Below are 19,300 nucleotides of genomic sequence, written 5' to 3'. Positions count from 1 at the left end.
TCCTGGGGCTCCAATCGGTTACCATGGCAGCCAGGACACTACTGAAGCCCTGGCTGCCATAGTAATCTCCCTGCTGCTGTGTGCACTATGCACAGGGCAGCAGGGAGAGTGTGAGGTCCTATTCATTCTAATAGAGCTCTATCAGGGTGAATAGGACAAGGGTAGTGTTGAGCGAACTTGTGTTTTAAGTTTGGCGTCTAAAGTTCAGGTTCGGGTTATCGAAGATTTGCGTTATGGATTCCGCTACCATGCACCAAGTCATGGGCCGTGGTAGCGGAATCCATAACGCGATTCTTTGATAACCCGAACTTTAGACGCCGAACTTAAAACACAAGTTTGCTCAACACTAGACAAGGGATTAACAGATCCCAGGTTCTAGCCCCTAAGGAGGATAATAGTTATTAAAGAAAAAGTAAAAGTAAAAAAAAAAAACACATCAAAATATTAAGTATAAATCACCCCCTTTCCCAATTTATATAAAATATATAAACAATAAATAAACATATTACATATCACCATGTCCAAAAAGTCAATTTTTTTAAAAATATTTAAAAAATGTCCTATGTGGTAAGCGCTGTAACAGAAAAAAAAAATAATAAAAACTGCGCAATTCGCCTTTTTTTTTTTGTCACCTTGTCCCCCTAAAAAATAGGATCGGACTGTTCTATTATGAGCCGGACGTTCCATAAAATGCGGAATGCACGCTGCTTTTTTTTGGTGTTTTTTTTATTGTTTTCGTGTGGTATCAAGTATCTCAAAACTTTTTTATGGTATCGAAACCGAATCAAAATTTTGGTATCATGACAACCCTAGGTTTGACTCCCGGTAACCCTGCTGATCAGCTGTATGAAGATGCCACCTTGCTCCTTGAGCGCTTAGACTACTTTAACACTGGCGTTTTGGCTTTCCGTTTGTGAGATCCGTTCAGGGCTTTCACCAGCGGTCCAAAACGGATCAGTTTTGCCCTAATGCATTCTGAATGGAAAAGGATCCACTCAGAATGCATCAGTTTGCCTCTGCTGCGCCTCCATTCCGCTCTGGAGGCGGACACCAAAACGCTGCCTGCACCGTTTTGCTGTCCGCCTGAGGAAACTGAGCCAAACGGATCCGGTCTGGCACACAATGTAAGTCAATGGGGATGGATCAGTTTTTGGCTACTTTCACACTTGCGTTCAGAACGGATTCGTCTGCATTATATTTCAGAAAAAAAAAAATCTAAGTCTAATTGTTAGTCAGACGGATCCGTCCTGACTTTGCATTGAAAGTCAATGGGGGACGGATCCGTTTGAAATTGCACCATATTGTGTCAACGTCAAACGGATCCGTCCCTATTGACTTACACTGTAAGTCTGGATGGATCAGTTTGGCTCCGCACGGCCAGACAGACACAAAAAACGCTGCAAGCAGAGTTCGGGTGTCCGCCTGCTGAGCGGAACGGAGGCGAAACTGTGCCAGACTGAGGTATTCTGAGCGGATCCGCATCCACTCAGAATGCATTGGGGCCGTACGGATCCGTTCGGGGCCGCTTGTGAGAGCCTTCAAACGGAACTCGCAAGCGGAACCCCAAACGCAAGTGTGAAAGTAGCCTTTCTCTGACACAATCTGGCACAATAGAAAACTGATCCGTCTCCCATTGACTTTCAATGGAGTTCATGACTGATCCGTCTTGGCCATGTTACAGATAATACAACCGGATCCGTTCATGACAGATGCATGCGGTTGTATTATTGTAACGGATCCGTTTCTGTAGATCCGTGACGGATCCGCCCAAAACGCGAGTGTGAAAGTAGCCTTAGGCCTCTTCATAGGCCAGTGATGTCACATGGCGTTGACGCAGCTCAGTCCCGTTCAAGTGAAGGGGCTGCAATACCAAGCATGACTCCCAGCACCCCAGTCGACCAGTTATTTCCTTCCAGCTCTGCGGCTGATATACACAGCGCCTTCCATTACGTATTGAGCGAAGCTCGTAACTGGGTATATCTGGTTCCGGGGCTACAATGAAAACGCTGATCAGTGACTCAGAACCTCGCCGGTCTGATATTAGTGACCTATCTTAAAGATAAACCTTCAATATCAAAATTCTGGTCAGTGCCTTTAAGTATCTGTTATAAGCTACATGTGTACATTTTCGGCTGCATTTCATAGAGAATTATTTTTTTTCTTTATAAATCCGTGAGGGGGACAAAAAGTGTTGCATGTTCCAACACTTGCCGTGTACAGAGGTATTCTCACCGCTTACCACATAGCAGCTTTTGGAGTACCACAATTAGGGATGAGCGAATCGTCTTCGGATGAAACATCCGAAGTCGATTGGCATAATACTTTGTTTGAATACTGTACGGAGCGAGCACTCCGTACAGTATTAGAATGTATTGGCTCCGATGAGCCGAAGTTATTACTTCGTGAAGTCTCCCGAGACGTTGCATAATTTCATAAATTAATTTCTACTCTAAAAAGCCATTTCCCGAACTCTGGTTCTAAGTGGTACCTTGGAACTGAGCCCGAGTTCGGGAAATGTGGTTTTACAGAAGAAATTAATTCATGAAGTTATTGCGAAGTCTCTCGAGACTTCACAAAGTAATAACTTCGGCTCATCGGAGCCAATACATTCTAATACTGTACGGAGCGCTCTCTCCGTACAGTATTCAAACAAAGTATTATGCCAGTTAACTTCAGATGTTGCATCCGAAGTCGCTTCGCTCATCCCTAACCAAAATGTCTCGGAGTGCTGCAGTACAAGGCTCTGGACTCGTGCTGCACCCCAAATCTGCTACAATTTGCAGTATGATGCAGGCGGATCGGGCTGCAAAACCTCATCCACATTCCCCAGATTTGTCATTCTAAGGCCTCATGCACACGACCATATTTTCGGCCCGTGTCCAATCACACGCAGACCCGTTCATTTCTATAGGACTGCAAAAAAATTATATATAAATGCGGACAGCACACAGATGTCATTCTGCAAATTATAGATCATGCATTATTGCGGACAAGACTAGGTATTTCTATGGTGAGGCGTGATGTGTGATCGCAAGATTTCTAGATTGCTCTTAAACAGTGGTCTCCAACCTGTGGATCCAGCTTTTGCAGAACTACAACTCGGGGCATGTTGGGTGTCGTAGTTCGACAATCATTCTCAGAGGAGGCTCGGAAGAACGTGCCACTCCAGTACTCGATGCCCCTTGTACCTTTGTATGCTGGACAATAGGAATGAACCTAATACTTTCCATGGTACTTTAGAGTCTCATTGTGTTTATCAGACATTTCACAATCCATTCGATCCGTGATATCCAGGAACAGAGGTCCTCCTGTTCTGCTTCCAGCCCACTGCTTTTTTTTTTTTTTTTTTTTCCCAAAAGGGAACCTGTCATCAACGTTATGCTGACCTCACTGAGGGCAGCATAAAATAGTGACAGAAATGCTGATGTCAGCGGTGTGTCACTCATCAGCTAAAAGTGGTTGCTGAGAACCAATATCATAATCACTGCAGCCCAGGCCTGGAAAAGAGTCACATCTACCTGAGAAGAGTCCTGGTTATTCCTAATCTCCTGCGCTCTCGCCCATCTGCTGATGATTGGCAGTTCTCTCCTAGAGGGAAAGAGAGAAAACTAGGTAGAAGACTGTCAGCCATCAGCAGGAGAGCAGGAGATCATGTATAACCAGGACTCTTCTCAGGTGGCCGGGACTCTTTTCCAGGCCCAGTCTGCAATGATTGTGATGTTGGTTCTCAGCAACCACTTACTTTTAACTTATAAATGACAGACCGCTGAAATCAACCCACCTGTCTCTACTTTATACTGCTGTTAGTATGGGCAGCATAAAGTTGATGACAGGTTCCCTTTAAAGCACTAAAACTAGAAGTGTTTTCGAGTTCAGGTTCACCGGTGATTACAATCTCGCTGCCGGCTGTACAGCGCAGCTTATCTGATAGGAACCTTCTCAGTAATAGAAAAAAAACATGTGGTTAACATTTTCAGAAAATTCATTCGAAACCACAGCTACCGTCAGTGACTTGTACTTTTGAAGACGCAAGCATGTCGCTTGTATTCGGATTCTAGGGTGAATTTAGGCCTCGTTCACATTTCCGTGTCTGTTTGACGTCAGTGAAAAAATCGTTCCGTGTTTAATTTGTTTCATGCCTGTGTGTCTGCTTTTTGGCCCTCCCTGTGTCATTCAGATATTTTGCGGATCCCACCCAAAAAAAAAAACGGATGACCTCTGTATGCCATCCGTGTTTTTTTTTTTTTTTTTTTTTTTGTGGATCCATTGTAACCATGACTAAAACGGACAAGAATAGGACATGTTGTTTTTTTTTTTTTTTTGCGGGGCTACGGAACGGACATGCGGATAGCACATTTTTTGCGGACCCATTGAAATGAATGAGTCTGCATCCTATCTGAAAAAAAAAAAAAAAACGGAACGTACACGGAAACAAACAACGTTTGTGTGCATGAGGCCTTAAGAAAAGAAGTCCACAAAACTTTCAAGGGGGATGTAAGCATTTACTAAACCAGCCACGTCGGTAGAGGTGACAGGTCCTTCGTGGCTATTTTTGACTGAAGCAGTTGCCACTTCCACCCTCTACATTCATGGCCTTGTGTGATGGTGAATGGCCACTTTCAATATCCTATTATTTTCAGGTCACTTCATAGGGACAGGACACGTATGACTATGTAAGGTTCCTAAAACATCAGTTCTATTGAGGCTTCAGGAAATAAGAGAATGGGCATTAATGGGGTTTTCCATAACTTAGATATTATGGCCTGTCTTTAGCATAGGTCTTCACTGTCAGGTTGGTGGGACTGAATGGGGCCTAGCTGCAGAATGGCCATGTGCCGGATGGACTTGATGTCACAGGCCAAGGAAGAGACTGCAGCACTCCCCCCTCCAACAGCTGATCGACTGGGGTGCCGGACCCTCTGCAATCTGATGGGTTATCAGTAGCCCTGACAAGTTACCCTGAAAGAAGTAGCTGGCAGTTGTGCATCGCCGTGCAGTATGTCTTAAAGGGGTTGTCTGGGCTTTTAAAATTGATGACCTATGCTTTGCCGTAGACCTAGCAGAAGCAGGAAGTGAGCTGATCGCAGGGGTGCCGGATGTCGGACCACCGCCGATCTGATATTGACGACCTATCCTGAGGATAAGCCATCAATATTAAAAGCTCAGACAACTCCTTTAAGTAACCTCAGCTGCATGCTGGGAGTTGTAGTTTCGCAATAGCTGAAAAACTAGACTCTGATAACCACTCACAATGCACTGATCACTGCCCCTCCACTCTGTTTGTAGCGCTCAGTCATTTTTCGGATGCTGTCTGGACCCTGAGATTCCAGGTTGGGTTCTGCACAGTGCCACATACAGCCTGTGACCTATTTCTCGCACTGCCTGCAGTCGGCAGTGGTTTACTCGGCAGGGTATGAGCCGCTCTATGTAGATGTGCCAGTGCGGAGATCTTTGCTATTTCTGCAAGTCCAAAGTGGATTAAGAAAATTCTCAGTTTTTGAGTACACTCCGATGTATATGCAATATCCACAAACTGCCCGATTTTTGACAAAGAATAAAACGAGATTGTGAGAGCGCCACAGACTTCTTGAAAATGCCAAAAATGACCTCGTTTTGGAAGCCTTTGTTGACTATATGGGAAGGGCGCCCTTGTAACTTTCTGAACGCAGAAGGTTAGGTGTCTTGCATAGAGAGGATATTGGATCTGAAAGGGTTTGGGTCGCCTGTAGAAGCTCCCAGCGGGGCAGTTACTAGAGAGGTTTCCCCCTCATGTATTAGCCATAGCAGAGACTGGTCGTGAAGAGTCTCTTCCTCTGGAGGAGCCGACATATCCAGCCGTCACACAGACCCTACCGATTTGAGTGAGAACTGTGTAATTCCCCATCTCCCCTGCGGGGGCGCTGCAGGGCAATTGCAATATTGTTGGGTTCCCCTACAGATTACAGCCGATCGTTGGGGTTCCCAGCCACTGAAGTACCTGAGCTGATGAACTTATTGTCAGGGGACCTTTCTAATACATGGAGGGGGTCTAAAGCCTACAACCCCTTTAAATGGCACAGAGGCCTCTTTTATGGAGTAGTTCTGTTTACTCCCCAGACAGTGTCTGCTGCTACGTGCTGGATGTTTGTACAAGGTTGTATGATGGAAGTTAGCGGTCAGGTCTCGGGACATGTGGCACGTTGCGACTCTTGGTAACTGGGTGATGATTTTGTCATTTCTGGAAGCGCTTGGGCTCCGTGCATCCGCTTTCCATACGTCGCATCTCGTCTCCATTCTGTAACCAGTCCAGGACCTGCTTCCTGAGCGCTGTTTCCGTGCCGTACATCTCGGCCTCTTCCCTGCTCTTTAACTTGGGAAGAAATTCCAGAAAGCCGAGGGCTTCATGTCTAAACAACGGTACAAACTGGGGGAGGGGGAGAGTAGATCTGCAGTCCCCTTACATCAGCCCTTGTGAATGTCGTCATCACAGTAGCTCCTTCTGGCTATATAATCTGGTTTTATAGGCCCAAGTGTTTGTAATATGGGTCACATTTGTGTAATAAAAAAATAAAAATTCAGATATTTTTTTTTTTTCAGTCTTAAAAAGTAAGTATAGGTCCATGAGTTTTCTTCTAGTGTTAAATATGTTTGGCCACCTTTACATATACCGTGATCAGTACAGAGAGTGGATAAAGGTTATAAAAGCGGCTTAAAGGGGTTTCCAGGAGCAAAGTATCGGTATAGGTCATCGGTGTCTGACTGGTGGGGGTCTGACTCGGGTGCGGAAGTCGATCAGCTGCTTTTGAAGAGGCTGCGATGCTCTGCTGAGTGCTGCAGTCCCTTCCTAGGCCAGTGACGTTATGCTCGCCTTCACATGGCCTGGACCAGGGTCAAAATTGTACTGATTTTGCCGCTGCGGATTTTCATGTGGCGAATCCGGAGTGTTGTTCGGTATTAGCAAATTGGATGAGAATTTCTGAATTCTCATCCACCATGCGGCTAAAACAAAAACGCAGCAGAAAAGCTGCGGTATTGTGGATTTGAAATCTGCCGGATGTAAATTTATACAGCGTATTTCATCCTTCTCAGTGGAGCAAAATACGTGCGGTTATTGTGCAGATTTTCCATAACGTGTGTCCCTGGCCTTAAAATGAATAGCCTTGGGCTGCAATACCAGTCATAGCCACTATACAATGTACAGCGCTATACTTGATATGCTGATCAAATGGCTGATTGGTGGTGGTCCTGGGTGTCAGACCCCCCCACTGATCAGTTATTAATGATTAGGTCATCAATATTCTTCCATCAGAGTCCTACCATGAGAAAAATGTATAAAGTCAGGTTTGCAGGAGTCTGCGTTGCCGTAATTGGCACTTAATTTGTCAACTGTCGCACAATGTTTGGTGCATTTGAGTCGTTGACACTTTTTTTTGTTACTTTACGACACTTTCCATGTTACCCCTTTACTGGAGTAAGACTGCAGCAATTTTTGTGACTTTTTAAAAAGATAAATCTGGTAAATCCACTTGACAGGGTAACCACATCCACGATCCCACCCACTTTTTCAAAACTGGCATAAGTAGTGTAAAAATACAAAATGTCATAAAGTTTCTGTGTAAATAAGCTGCAAAGCCTTATTATTGCCAAAAGAAATGCTCTGCGCCAGTTTCCTGGTCATGCAGAAGACTGTGCATGTAATAAAAAGTGCCGTCATACTGTGTTGTAATAGTAGATAGGTGGATATATGAATTTTTATAAAGTACATGGCTTAAAGGGGTTCTCTGGGAATTAAGAAAATGAAAATACTTAAATATTACTTTATTATAAACATATTCCCAATCCCAAATACCTTTTTTTTATTATTTATAATGGTTCGTTTTGTCTGGGGAGCAATCATCAGGGGAAACAAAATGGCCGCTGTCCTATTAGTACACACAAAACCTGTCCTAATCACACAGGAGGACAAGTTACTTTACAACACTGAGGTAAAGAACTGCCTCCTCGTCCTCCTCTCTGCTTGTCAGGGATTATGATCCTGAATACAGATGATAAGAAGCTTGGCTAAATCTCTGGGGAACTTGGTTCATGAAGAGACATGAAGTACAGAGAGGACAGACTGAGGTAATGTAGACTTCATACAAGAGCTGCTGCTCATTATCCACACCTCACCCTCCTCTCATGACTCCTCATCATCTCCATTCCCACAGAAATTCACCTGTATTCAGGATCATAATCCCTGACAAGCAGAGCAGAGAGGAGGATGAGGCAGCGATATGGCTCATTGTGGTGAAGTAACTTGTCCTCCTGTGAGATTAGGACAGGTTTTGTGTGTATTATTAGGACGGCGGCCATTTTATTTCTCCCAATGATTGCTCCCTAGACAAAACAAGCCATTCTAAGTAATGAAAGGTATTTGCGAATATATTATATTATAAAATAATATTTAGGTATTTTTCATTTTATTTATTTTTTTTTAATTCCTGGAGAACCCCTTTAAGGCATCTCTACAACAGCACATTAAGGCTACTTTCACACTAGCGTTGTTTTAATCCGGCGTTCAATTCCGACACCGGAACTGCCCGCCGGATCCGGAAAAACGTGTGAAAATGGATTACGTTTGAATCCTGATCAGGCTTTCGATCACAATGGAAAAATGCATTGGAAAAAACGGATCCGCCATTTATGGACTTTAACTTTTTTTTCACATTTTTCGGGTTTAACATGCAAAAGCCGGATCCGTTTTGACTGAACACACGGGGCCGGATCCGGCGTTAATGCAAGTCAATGGGAAAAAAGCCTGATCAGGCGTTCAGTCAAAGTGTTCAGGCTTTTTGGCCGGAGGTAAAAATACTGCATGCTACGTTTTTCTGAAAAGCCTGATCAGTCAAAAAGACTGAACAGAAGACATCCTGATGCATCCTGAAGGACTGACTCTCCATTCAGAATGCATTAGGATAAAACTGATCAGTTCTTTTCCGGATTTGAGCCTCTAGGACGGAACTCAGCGCCGGAAAAGAAAAACGCTAGTGTGAAAGTACCCTTACACATGCTGAACATCTGAAATCTACTTGCAGGATCAGTTCAGAGCGTCGGAAGGAGAAATCCAGAGATGCAGCGCGGTGTCGTCGAAGTAAAGAGTCCGAGGTCTTCTATGAACTCTCCCACCAGCTGCCGTTGCCTCACAATGTCAGCTCCCACCTTGACAAAGCCTCCATAATGCGACTCGCCATCAGCTATCTGCGTATAAGAAGGCTCCTCGATGCAAGTGAGTAACTGTAATGCTTCCTTTCTCAGGGGATTCGGATATTGATGAGCTCCTAAATATCAGTGATTGTGAGCCAAAACCACGTGCGGCTCTAAATGCAGAACAGGTGCAGATCTTTCCATCAGACTTTCTCTGTGTAGGCTCCGCTTTTGGGTTTTGTCTCCCAATCGGTGATCAAATCACTGGTGTGAACTAGGCTTCAGATTGATGGGCATCTGGCACATGGCACCCCCTGCTGCCTCGGCACCAGAAACTATACAGTGTATGGAGCAGAAGCAGAAGGCACCATACAATGTAATACACCGGTGCCGGAAACTATAGTATAGAGCTTTCTGGTCGTAATATATATAATTGTTATTAATGCCTACATTTCAATTAACAAAAATTGCCTAAAAAGTTAGGAGAAAAGGTTTTATAGATTATTTGAACATATGACCATCTTTGCCCATTTTCACCCATTGTACACTTGGTTACTAGTATAGTTTGGCATCTCAAACTGTACCGGATCGATCAGTTCAGATGTAGAGATGAGTGAACTTCTGTTTTAGAAGTTTTGTGTTCGGCTTCCGGTTACCGCAGAATAGAAGTTATGGTCCGTGGTCACGGAATCTATAACGCAATCCTGCGGTAACCGGAACCCGAACTTCTAAAACAGACGTTTGCTCATCCCTATTGAGATGCATTCAGTGCACTGGGTTTACATAATAAATCTGTATGTAGACATAGGAGATTAAAGGAAATTTCAGCCTTTTGAACACCACCATGTCGTGCGATGTTCCGTGCTGATTCATTTTTTTACTATCACTTTATAGTGGTCAGAGCTCAGTTTTATTGTGCAAAAGCAGTAAAACCTGAAAGCTACATAAATTCGGTATTGACATAATCCTATTAACTCACGTTACCCTCCCAAAAAGAGAAGTCACTCAATGCATTATATGTGCCCCAAAATGTTTAATTAAAAAATACAAATCCTGTAGCCAGACTCCTGATAGCCTCAAATTGGAAGTCAAGGAACGTGCCTAATATCCCTCAATGGATTGCTCGCTGTGACCAGGTGTATAGGTTAGAGCAGATAGCACACTGGGAGAGTAACACCAATGCACTGTTTGACAAAGTTTGGGGGGTGTGGAAAAAATTAAGAGATTTTACCTAAACTGGTCTTGCCCAGCTAGGTGTATGTTTATGTAACAGCTCACCGCATTATGGTTACTCAGCCGAATACAACGATTTACTCCTAGGAATACAACTGAGAAGGTTCATGATGCAAACACCTGGCTATTATTCTCTGTCTTATGTTACTGTTAATTGTTTCCCGTTGCTATACAAATTCACCGAAACTTGTATATGTAATTATCAATACTAACCAGCAATGTGCGGGAGCACAATATGAAGCCATTTATGTACTCAAAGTATGACTTTCATCATGACATGTACAATAAAATATTTTACAAACTAAAATACAAATCATTCCTTCGTAAAACAAGCTCCTATGTGGCTGTGTTGACGGAAAAATCAAATGCTTGGCTCTGGTAGGCGGGGGCGACCCAAAAAATGATTGTGCACTAAAATGGGTAGTGTCCAGGGCCAATACATTAAAATCGATGATTAAACAGTATGCGATAAGCTCCCTCTAGTGGTGGCTGTAGGCAGCCAGAATTTCTTTGCCAAAGATCTAGGGCTGCGTTAGAGAACAGCAAAGCTGCATCTGCTCAAAAGGTATCTTTAAAGGGGTTATCCAACCCCTATAATGCCCCCCAAGCTGCCTGGGCACCTCATACAGGTTATACTTACCCCGCATCAGGAGTGACGCTGGTGTCGGGGAGCAGGCTAAGCATAACCTGTATGAGGAACCTGGGCATTTTGGGGGTAATTACAGGGGTTGGATAACCCCATTTTAAGGCATTTAATCTGTTCAGTATTTTGGACTTGTTTTCATTGCCAAAATCTAAATTGTGGTTGGCCTTCACTTCCGTTGTACATCTGTGCCCGTCTCCTTGTGAAGCCAGAGGCACATGCGCCTCATCCTTGAGAGGAGATGGATCGTTACACGGCATCAGCTCTAGGACATTGTGGTTATGTAGCCTTCTTTATCTACGGCATAATACACTGCCACTCAGCTTCCGGCAGGCTCCGCATCATCGTGTTACATTCCACAGCCATGTGTACAGTGTGCCGTGCAGGGTCTGTGGGAAGCTGTGTGACAAGTCCTAGGGGCTGCGGAATGGTTGTCACCCAGCGTCCGCTACCTGTGTATGAGACTAAATCCTGGAGCAGCTGAATAGGATATTGGTATTGGGGGTGAGATACTCAGTCATGTGTGCTAATGATGCGCTGTGTCCTCCAGATGATGCGGACAGCGAGTCTGAAGTGGAGAAGCAGCTCAACTGCTTTTATCTGAAGGCCTTGGAAGGATTTGTCTTGGTGCTGACTGAGGAAGGAGACATGATATACCTGTCTGAAAACGTCAACAAGTGCATGGGGCTTACACAGGTATGGATGGGTTTCGTAGATTATTATTTTTGAGGGGTCTGCGTACCATTCTTAATGGGTTATTAGGGTTTTTTTCTCCCCTAGAGACAATGACGAATGGGGGGGGGGGGCTTTTACCTCTGTGATATATAGTCGGATGGAACACGGCACAGTTTCCATATAATAAAACTTCATATCTATGGGCACTGTTGTGCAGCACGACACATGGTCATGTGCAGGTGCCCGAATAGTTACCACTGAAGTGCAGGTGCCCGCTGCGAGCTATAAAGCAGAGAAAAGTGCCCGCCTTCCCCTGTTGTATTAGAAGTGCCATTCCAAACAAATATAAAAGTATTCTCGTTTTAATTCACTTTAAAAAAATAAATAAAAATGTATTCAATTTTTTAAGTTAATTCTTTTTAATTTAATTCTATTCAGTTCATGCATTCATGTTTTGTTTTCTTCTCTTGCTCCACAGTTTGAGCTTACTGGGCACAGTGTATTTGACTTCACCCACCCTTGTGACCATGAAGAGCTGAGGGAGATGCTGACATTTAGGAATGGTACGTACTAGTGAAAGTGCCTCCTCCTCTACAGTTCCCACAGCACGTGCATCGGCTCCGGAGGCTGTCTTCTGCAAAAATAGCTAACACTCCCAACACTTCTGCTGCATTGTAGGAAGGACTTCACGGGGTCTCCCTCGTAAGCAGGTCGTCTTTTCTCGCTCATGTCTTGCTCAGGATGTATCGGAGTTAGATAACTCCTTCCCATAAAATTATACAGCAAAGCTTCCTAAGAAACATTAGCGTTCCGCCATCCAGAATATCAGATAACGTTATTCATTACCAGCTGAGAGAAACAGGATTGTTGGCTTCAGAGAGGCCAGAAATTGGGAACAGAACACCCAGCTCCTCGAGGCACATTCCGATGATTGCCTTGTTGCATCATACTCTGAAAAGTGGTGTATTATGGAAGAATGTGAACAGACACTGGTCATGCACGTTAAGTTTACCTCTAGGCCAGCGGATAACTTCCAAATACACAGGATCCACTGTTAATCCCCTTTGCCATTGGTCGGGGGAAACGGGTAACTGATGAGTTCAATTTTTAGGGCCTCTGCACACATTTGGTCCGAATTTTTATTTAATTATTTTCTCTCACTAGAGAGAATCTGCTTGCATTTCCCCCTCCCCTTAATACGTGCAGTATATATATATATTTTTTTTTTTTTTCTTTTACGTTTATTCCCCTCCTAAAGAGAAGATGTCAAAGACAGAAAAAAAGGCAAAAGCTTCAACAGCCTGCATAAAAAAAAAAAGCCAAAGACTCAAAAACGTCGACACATTAAAAAGAGCACAGTAGCAGTGCGTTTCATATTTCCCTTAGGCTAGCTTCATATATATTAGTGCACAGATTCGGCGTCCGTACATGCATGCAGCGTTTTTCTGTCCGGCGTTATTTGACATCCGGCATCACCACTGATGCATCGGATGTATGTGCACAATCCTATATAAAACTGTGGGATCAGTTCTGGCTCAGCTCCCCTCAGGCGTTTTCTGCTTCACGCCAGAGGGCAACTGAGCCAGATAGCTGGACATATGTGTAGGGGGGCTTTAGACCTTCAGCTCCTATCCTGAGCTGGTGTTTTTACCGCAAAAACACACCACAAGCCACATGTGCAAAACATGCCACTAAAAACCACAAAGGTGCACAAAAATGCCACTTAAAGGGGTTGTCCGGGTTCAGAGCTGAACCCGGACATTCCTCCATTTTCACCGCGGCAGTCCGCCTGACTTGAGCATCGGAGCAGGCATTTTTTGGAGATCCAGTGACGTACCGGGGCTCTCCATGGGGCTGCCAGAAAGCCTGGTGATGTCACCGACACTGATGGGTGGGATTTTAGCACTGCCCTAGCCAGTAAAACGGCTAGGGCAGCGCTAAAGCACGCCCATCAGAGCCGGTGACGTCACCGAACACACTGCCGGGCGGAAGCTTCCACCCGGCAGTGTTATGATAAACAAAAGAGCCTGTGCCCTGTGCGATTTAGGGCGGGGCAAGGGAATGCATCGGAGCATGAGATGCTCCGATGCTAGCCTCGGGGGCTGCCTGGGTGAAAATAAGGGTATGTCCGGGTTCAGCTCTGAACCTGGACAACCCCCTTTAAGGTGTAGATGCACACTTATCTTGTTGTTTTCCCCATTATCAGCAGATCCAGAGCTTTGTCTTCACCGCTTATCTCCCCTTTGTTGAAATAAGTTGCACACTCGGCCAAGGTGAATGTGGAAGTTGGGGTTTTTGTCCATTTGTCCACGCCTATTGCATATCTATGGTCACATCATAGATGCTGTTCATCACTACAGCTACGGCGCTAATAACAGCCATTTTAGAGGCAAAACTACTACTCCCAAGATGCACACATGCTTGGCTGTTCGCAGAACTGCATAGAAATGAGTAGGGCATGCTGGGAGTCGTAGTTTCACTACAGCTGGAGTGCCGGAGGTTAGCCATCACTGACCTAGGATTATTACTGATTCAATTGATGTTACCTTGTAGGACCAGCTAAAAAGGGGAAGGAACAAATCACCGAGCGGAGCTTCTTCCTGCGAATGAAGTGCACGCTCACCAGTCGAGGAAGAACAGTCAATATAAAGTCTGCCACATGGAAGGTGAGAAGAGGGAAACGCATTAATACATGTTTGATGTTAAAGGGAGTCTGTCTCCTACAAAATCGGTTTTACAGTGAAGCATACCGCCATGTAGGTTACAGGACCTGAAAAAGGACCATATGTTTCTTGAGAAAATCTAGTTGTGTAAGGGCTCGTTCACACGACCGTTCCCGTATCGCGGACCGTGTTTGCGGATCCGCAATACACGGGCACCGTTTCGTTGTCATTCCGCATCACGGATGCGGACCCATTCATTTCAATGGGTCTGCAAATCCGGAGATACGGAACGGAGCACTACGGAGTGCTTTCTGGGGTTCCGTTCCGTGCCTCCGCACCGCAAGAAGATAGGACATGCTCTATTTTTTGGGCGGAACGGAGAGATCGTGGACCCATTCAAGTGAATGGGTCTGCAATCCTCATGCGCCTGCCCCCACTCCCTTTTAAGACATACTGAAAACCATTTTATTGACATCAGTGTCCACTTTAAGATCTAACATGTGCATTATGTCTTATATCAGGTCCTTCACTGCACAGGGCACATGCGCGTCTATGATTCCTGCAACAACCAGAACCATTGTGGATATAAAAAGCCACCCATGACTTGCATGGTGCTGATCTGCGAGCCAATCCCCCACCCATCAAACATTGAATTCCCATTGGACAGCAAAACCTTTCTCAGCCGCCACAGCCTTGACATGAAGTTCTCTTACTGCGATGAAAGGTATGTACAGAAAGGAAGCATTGCCTCAACGAATTAGATGTAGAAATAATAGAAGGGCAGACTGGATGGACCATGTGGCCCTTTTTTTGTAGTTGGCCTTCTGTGTTGCTAGATACAGTATGCATGTGTCCGTGCAGAAATCCTGATTCGTGGAACACCACTGCCCTCTGTTGGTAGTTGTTAATTCCTGCAGCTCTAGTTAAAGAGGAGCTCTCGCCTCTCCTGACGTGTCTGTTTTAGTAACTACTGGCATTCCCCATGAAATAACAATTGGGGAGCATTTGTTCTTATGGCTCTATGTTGTCATTCCTTTATTATTCCTGCTAGAAGTTATGAATGGATTGCTAGCAATTTGCAGAGAATGGCCAGATGGGTGTTACCAGTTGGGGGGTGGTGTTCCCTGCACAGTCTGACACTAGCAGCACTGATTAATAGTTGCAGACTGTGCGGGGGCAGACCCCTAACTAGTAACATCCAGTTGGACCTTTATTTCAAATTGTTGGCAATTCATTCATAAACGTCTAGTGGGAACAATGGAGGAATGACAGAAGATAATAATGAGAGCACTACTCCAGAATTGTATGAGGAACTCAAGTCATTATAAAACAGAAATGCCAGGAAAGGTGACAGCTCCTCTTTAGGGGAAAACCAACATGGTGATTAAGGTGCCCAAGCAGAACGTATGCATATTTGTAACGAGTAAGTGAGACAAAGAAGGGAATGAAATGAAACAAAAAGCATTTCATTGAGACCGGTTATTCTAGAATACAAAATAATTTTTAAACATTGGGGTTAATAAGGATATCTTTCATGTTTTTACATGTACTTTAATGTAAATATGCATGAAAATCATAGGAAAATGATTATTTTTTTAAAACCAGGGTAACAGAACTGGTTGGATATGAGCCAGAAGAGCTTCTCGGACGGTCAGTCTATGAGTATTACCATGCGCTGGACTCTGACCACCTGACTAAGGCACATCACGACAGTAAGTTATTTTGGGGCCCCTGCAAGTGGCAAACAATTTGGATGAACCTGGACAGTAAAATCTAAGCTGTGACATGAGATTACAGAAGAGCTTATATAGTAACATGCACGATAGGCTTTATATGGAAGGTTCCCCCCATCCATAATTACTGATTCTCTTCTCTCCTTCTGAAAATCTCGGTTGCAGAGATTTTTTCCACTGACATGCTGTTCTCTTCTTCACCCAGTGTTCACCAAGGGACAGGTGACTTCGGGACAGTACAGAATGCTAGCCAAGCAAGGGGGCTATGTCTGGGTGGAAACGCAAGCCACCGTCATATACAACACAAAGAACTCCCAGCCACAGTGCATTGTGTGCGTCAACTACGTCTTGAGGTAAGTACCAATCGGGTCATGGTTATCTCGTTGTTCACTTGGCCGGCTGAGTGTGTCCTTGTGATATCTCATGTGGTTTCCATAGAACTGTAGGTAACTGTACTGCATTAGTGCGCATTCACACAGCCGTATGAATGAGTCTGCATCTGTTCCGCAGTTTTGCGGAATGGGTGCCGACCCATTCATTTCAATGGGGCCGCAAAATATGCGGAGAGTACACCGTGTGCTGTCTGCATTCATGGTTCCGTTCTGCGGCTACGCAAAAAATATAGAGCATGTCCTATTCTTGTCCGCAATCTGACAACAATAGGCATTTTCTATGATGATGGCGGCGGCGGCGGCCAGCAAATTGCCGAATCCACACGGGCTGGTATCCATGTTTTGTGGATCCGCAAAACACTACAGTTGTGTGAATACACAAAAGAAACAGCTGACGGCAGTTCTGCTACATCAGGTAAAGGTGGCCGTTCACATATTATATATGGCAGCCAATGCTTACTGGGCTGATTATCGGTGCCCTCATTACATGCATCTTTATTCCATGGGAGAGAGAAATTAGCCACTTGCCAGACTCTATCTCCTGCGGCAAAAAAAGGATCAGACATATTGAAATCTAGTGGTATTCTCATTTTTTCCTACATCTGCCAGACACTATGTATTGTGGGTTACATATCAGTTATTGCCCGATCCTTCTGAAATGAGTATTTTGATCTTCTGTGTAGGACCAGCCTAAGTGTAGTATATATTTTGCAGACTGCTCATGTAATCGTCTGACAAGCTTTAAAGAGGTATTCCCATCACAGACAATGGGGGCATATCGCTAGGATATACCCCCATTGTCTGATAGGTGCGGGTCCTACTTCTGGGACCCGCACCTACAATGAGAACGGAGCGGGGAAATGAACAGTGGGGGCCCTCCATTCATTTCTACGGGGCCGCCAAAAATAGCCGAGCTCTGGCTCTGCTGTTTCCATCTGCCCCATAGAAATGAATGGGAGCAGGGGCCACGCATGCGCGGTTCGCTCCCATTCACTTCTATGGAAGCAGCGCTTTGTGGTGAACGGACCCTGGGAAATCCGGGGTCCTCCAGCCACAGCTCTCCCCATCTCTGGGACCCGCACGTATCAGACAATGGGGACATATCCTAGCGATATGCCCCTGTTGTCTTTGATGGGAATACCCCTTTTAAATTCTGCAGCTTCAGTCGCTGTCAATGCATTATACAAGATGTCTTTTTCATGGTCTACATGATCTACTGCTTCTCTTATTTAGTGGCATTGTGGAGAAAGACCTGATATTGTCCGTTGGCCAGACAGAGTCTACTCTGGCACCAGCTGAGTCTGCCGAGATAAAGATGCCTCCCATCTTCACTGACCTGGACAAAGAGGACGACATGTCTAGCAGTCTGTTTGATGAATTGAAGAAGGAGCCAGAGTCCCTGACCGTTCTTGCTCCAGATGCTGGCGATGAAATAATTGCATTAGACTTCAGTTCTAGCGGTAGGTATTCCGTGTATTGTACCATTTTTATTTATTTATTTTTTTGTGGTCATGTCTTTATTAGGAGTCTGCTAAATCTGTGTTGTTTTTTATTATTTATTTTTTGTTTTTTCCTTCATTAGATTCTGAGCAGTCCTTTGATGAGGTTCCATTGTATAATGATGTAATGCTCCACCCAACCAGTAAGCCACCGGAGATCATGTTGGTGTCTCCCATCCCAGCACCGGAGAAGCCGAAGCCTCTGCGCAGCAGTGCTGACCCTGCACTCAACAGAGAGGTGGTGATAAAGATTGAATCAAGTCCTGAACAGCTGGAGCTGGCATTCACCATACCCCAACTCTCCATGCCGTCCAGCCCATCCGAGCTCAGCAGCAGCCAGAGCTCCACGGAGGTACAGCCAAAACTAAAGACCGTTAGCGCTTAGATGGCTAATCTCCCAAACCATTTTCTAAGAGCTGTTTAAAGGGGAAGTAATAATCTGTACAAAACCATGTCCCCCGTGTATTTTTCCTGACACCAGCATCACCCTCATCTGTCTATTCTTGCTAACCCAGTGTAAACTAGAAAACTGGACAGATAGGAAAGGAATTAACTCCACTGCAAAATCAGACTACATAGAGGTTTTCTTTGTAGTCTGTAACCATGGAGATACATATGTCTGCATAGGAGCTGTGAAAACAAAAAAACTGTAGGATATTGTCAATTCCTTAAAGTCTTTGAACACCGTCGGGGGTATTTTTATTTATTTATGCAATTTACTTATTTTGGGCTATAAATAATTTTTTCAATTGGTCTTTCTAAAAAAATAAAAAAATAATATTGAGCCGTTCTGTCACAAAGGGTTAACCGTTTGTCTAGCTGTGTATTGTACTTTCACTTTGTGCCGGTCATCTAATCAATCTTATCTCTAAATTACTCAGAATAAAATCATAGACACTTATTTAAGCCACATTTTTTTTTTTAATCAGTAAGATAAGAATTGAGCTGTAATGAGTGTTTAGGAGGTCAGAGATAAGGAGCCGTCAGCTGAGCTGTCTGATGGAACTGCTACTAGAGAATCTCAAGCCTGCTATAGAGACAGGGATTAAACATTTTTTAATAAAGATCAATTGAAAAAATGATAATAAAATTGCTCCAAAGGTGTACCTAGCGTTTAAGGATCGGTCCCAGTTTTGGGACTTTTTGGCCAAAGTAATTTGTGAAGGGTGGGTGTTTTTTTTTTTATTGTTTTGAATTATATATATTTTTTTTAATATAACTGAGCCCCTGTTAGAAATGAATGCATAGTTCCTACATTGTATTAGCATGACCTGATGCAAGAACTTGCTGCTCACCCCAA

General features: G+C 44.3%; 1 protein-coding gene across 1 annotated transcript in view; it reads left to right on the top strand.

The window, feature by feature from the left end:
* The window catches only part of HIF1A (hypoxia inducible factor 1 subunit alpha), a 43,322-nt gene that overhangs the window by 17,731 nt on the left and 6,291 nt on the right, over positions 1-19,300 (top strand). Inside the window, exons 2-10 of the mRNA XM_044271834.1 lie at positions 9,054-9,244; positions 11,589-11,734; positions 12,192-12,276; positions 14,267-14,379; positions 14,898-15,100; positions 15,982-16,088; positions 16,315-16,462; positions 17,735-17,961; positions 18,084-18,352. Of these exons, the coding sequence (XP_044127769.1) occupies positions 9,054-9,244; positions 11,589-11,734; positions 12,192-12,276; positions 14,267-14,379; positions 14,898-15,100; positions 15,982-16,088; positions 16,315-16,462; positions 17,735-17,961; positions 18,084-18,352 (1,489 nt within the window). The remainder of the gene's footprint in view (positions 1-9,053; positions 9,245-11,588; positions 11,735-12,191; positions 12,277-14,266; positions 14,380-14,897; positions 15,101-15,981; positions 16,089-16,314; positions 16,463-17,734; positions 17,962-18,083; positions 18,353-19,300) is intronic.

Source organism: Bufo gargarizans, chromosome 11, assembly GCF_014858855.1.
Source record: "Bufo gargarizans isolate SCDJY-AF-19 chromosome 11, ASM1485885v1, whole genome shotgun sequence".
Lineage (NCBI taxonomy): Eukaryota > Metazoa > Chordata > Amphibia > Anura > Bufonidae > Bufo > Bufo gargarizans.
This window is presented reverse-complemented; position numbering and strand designations above follow the sequence as displayed.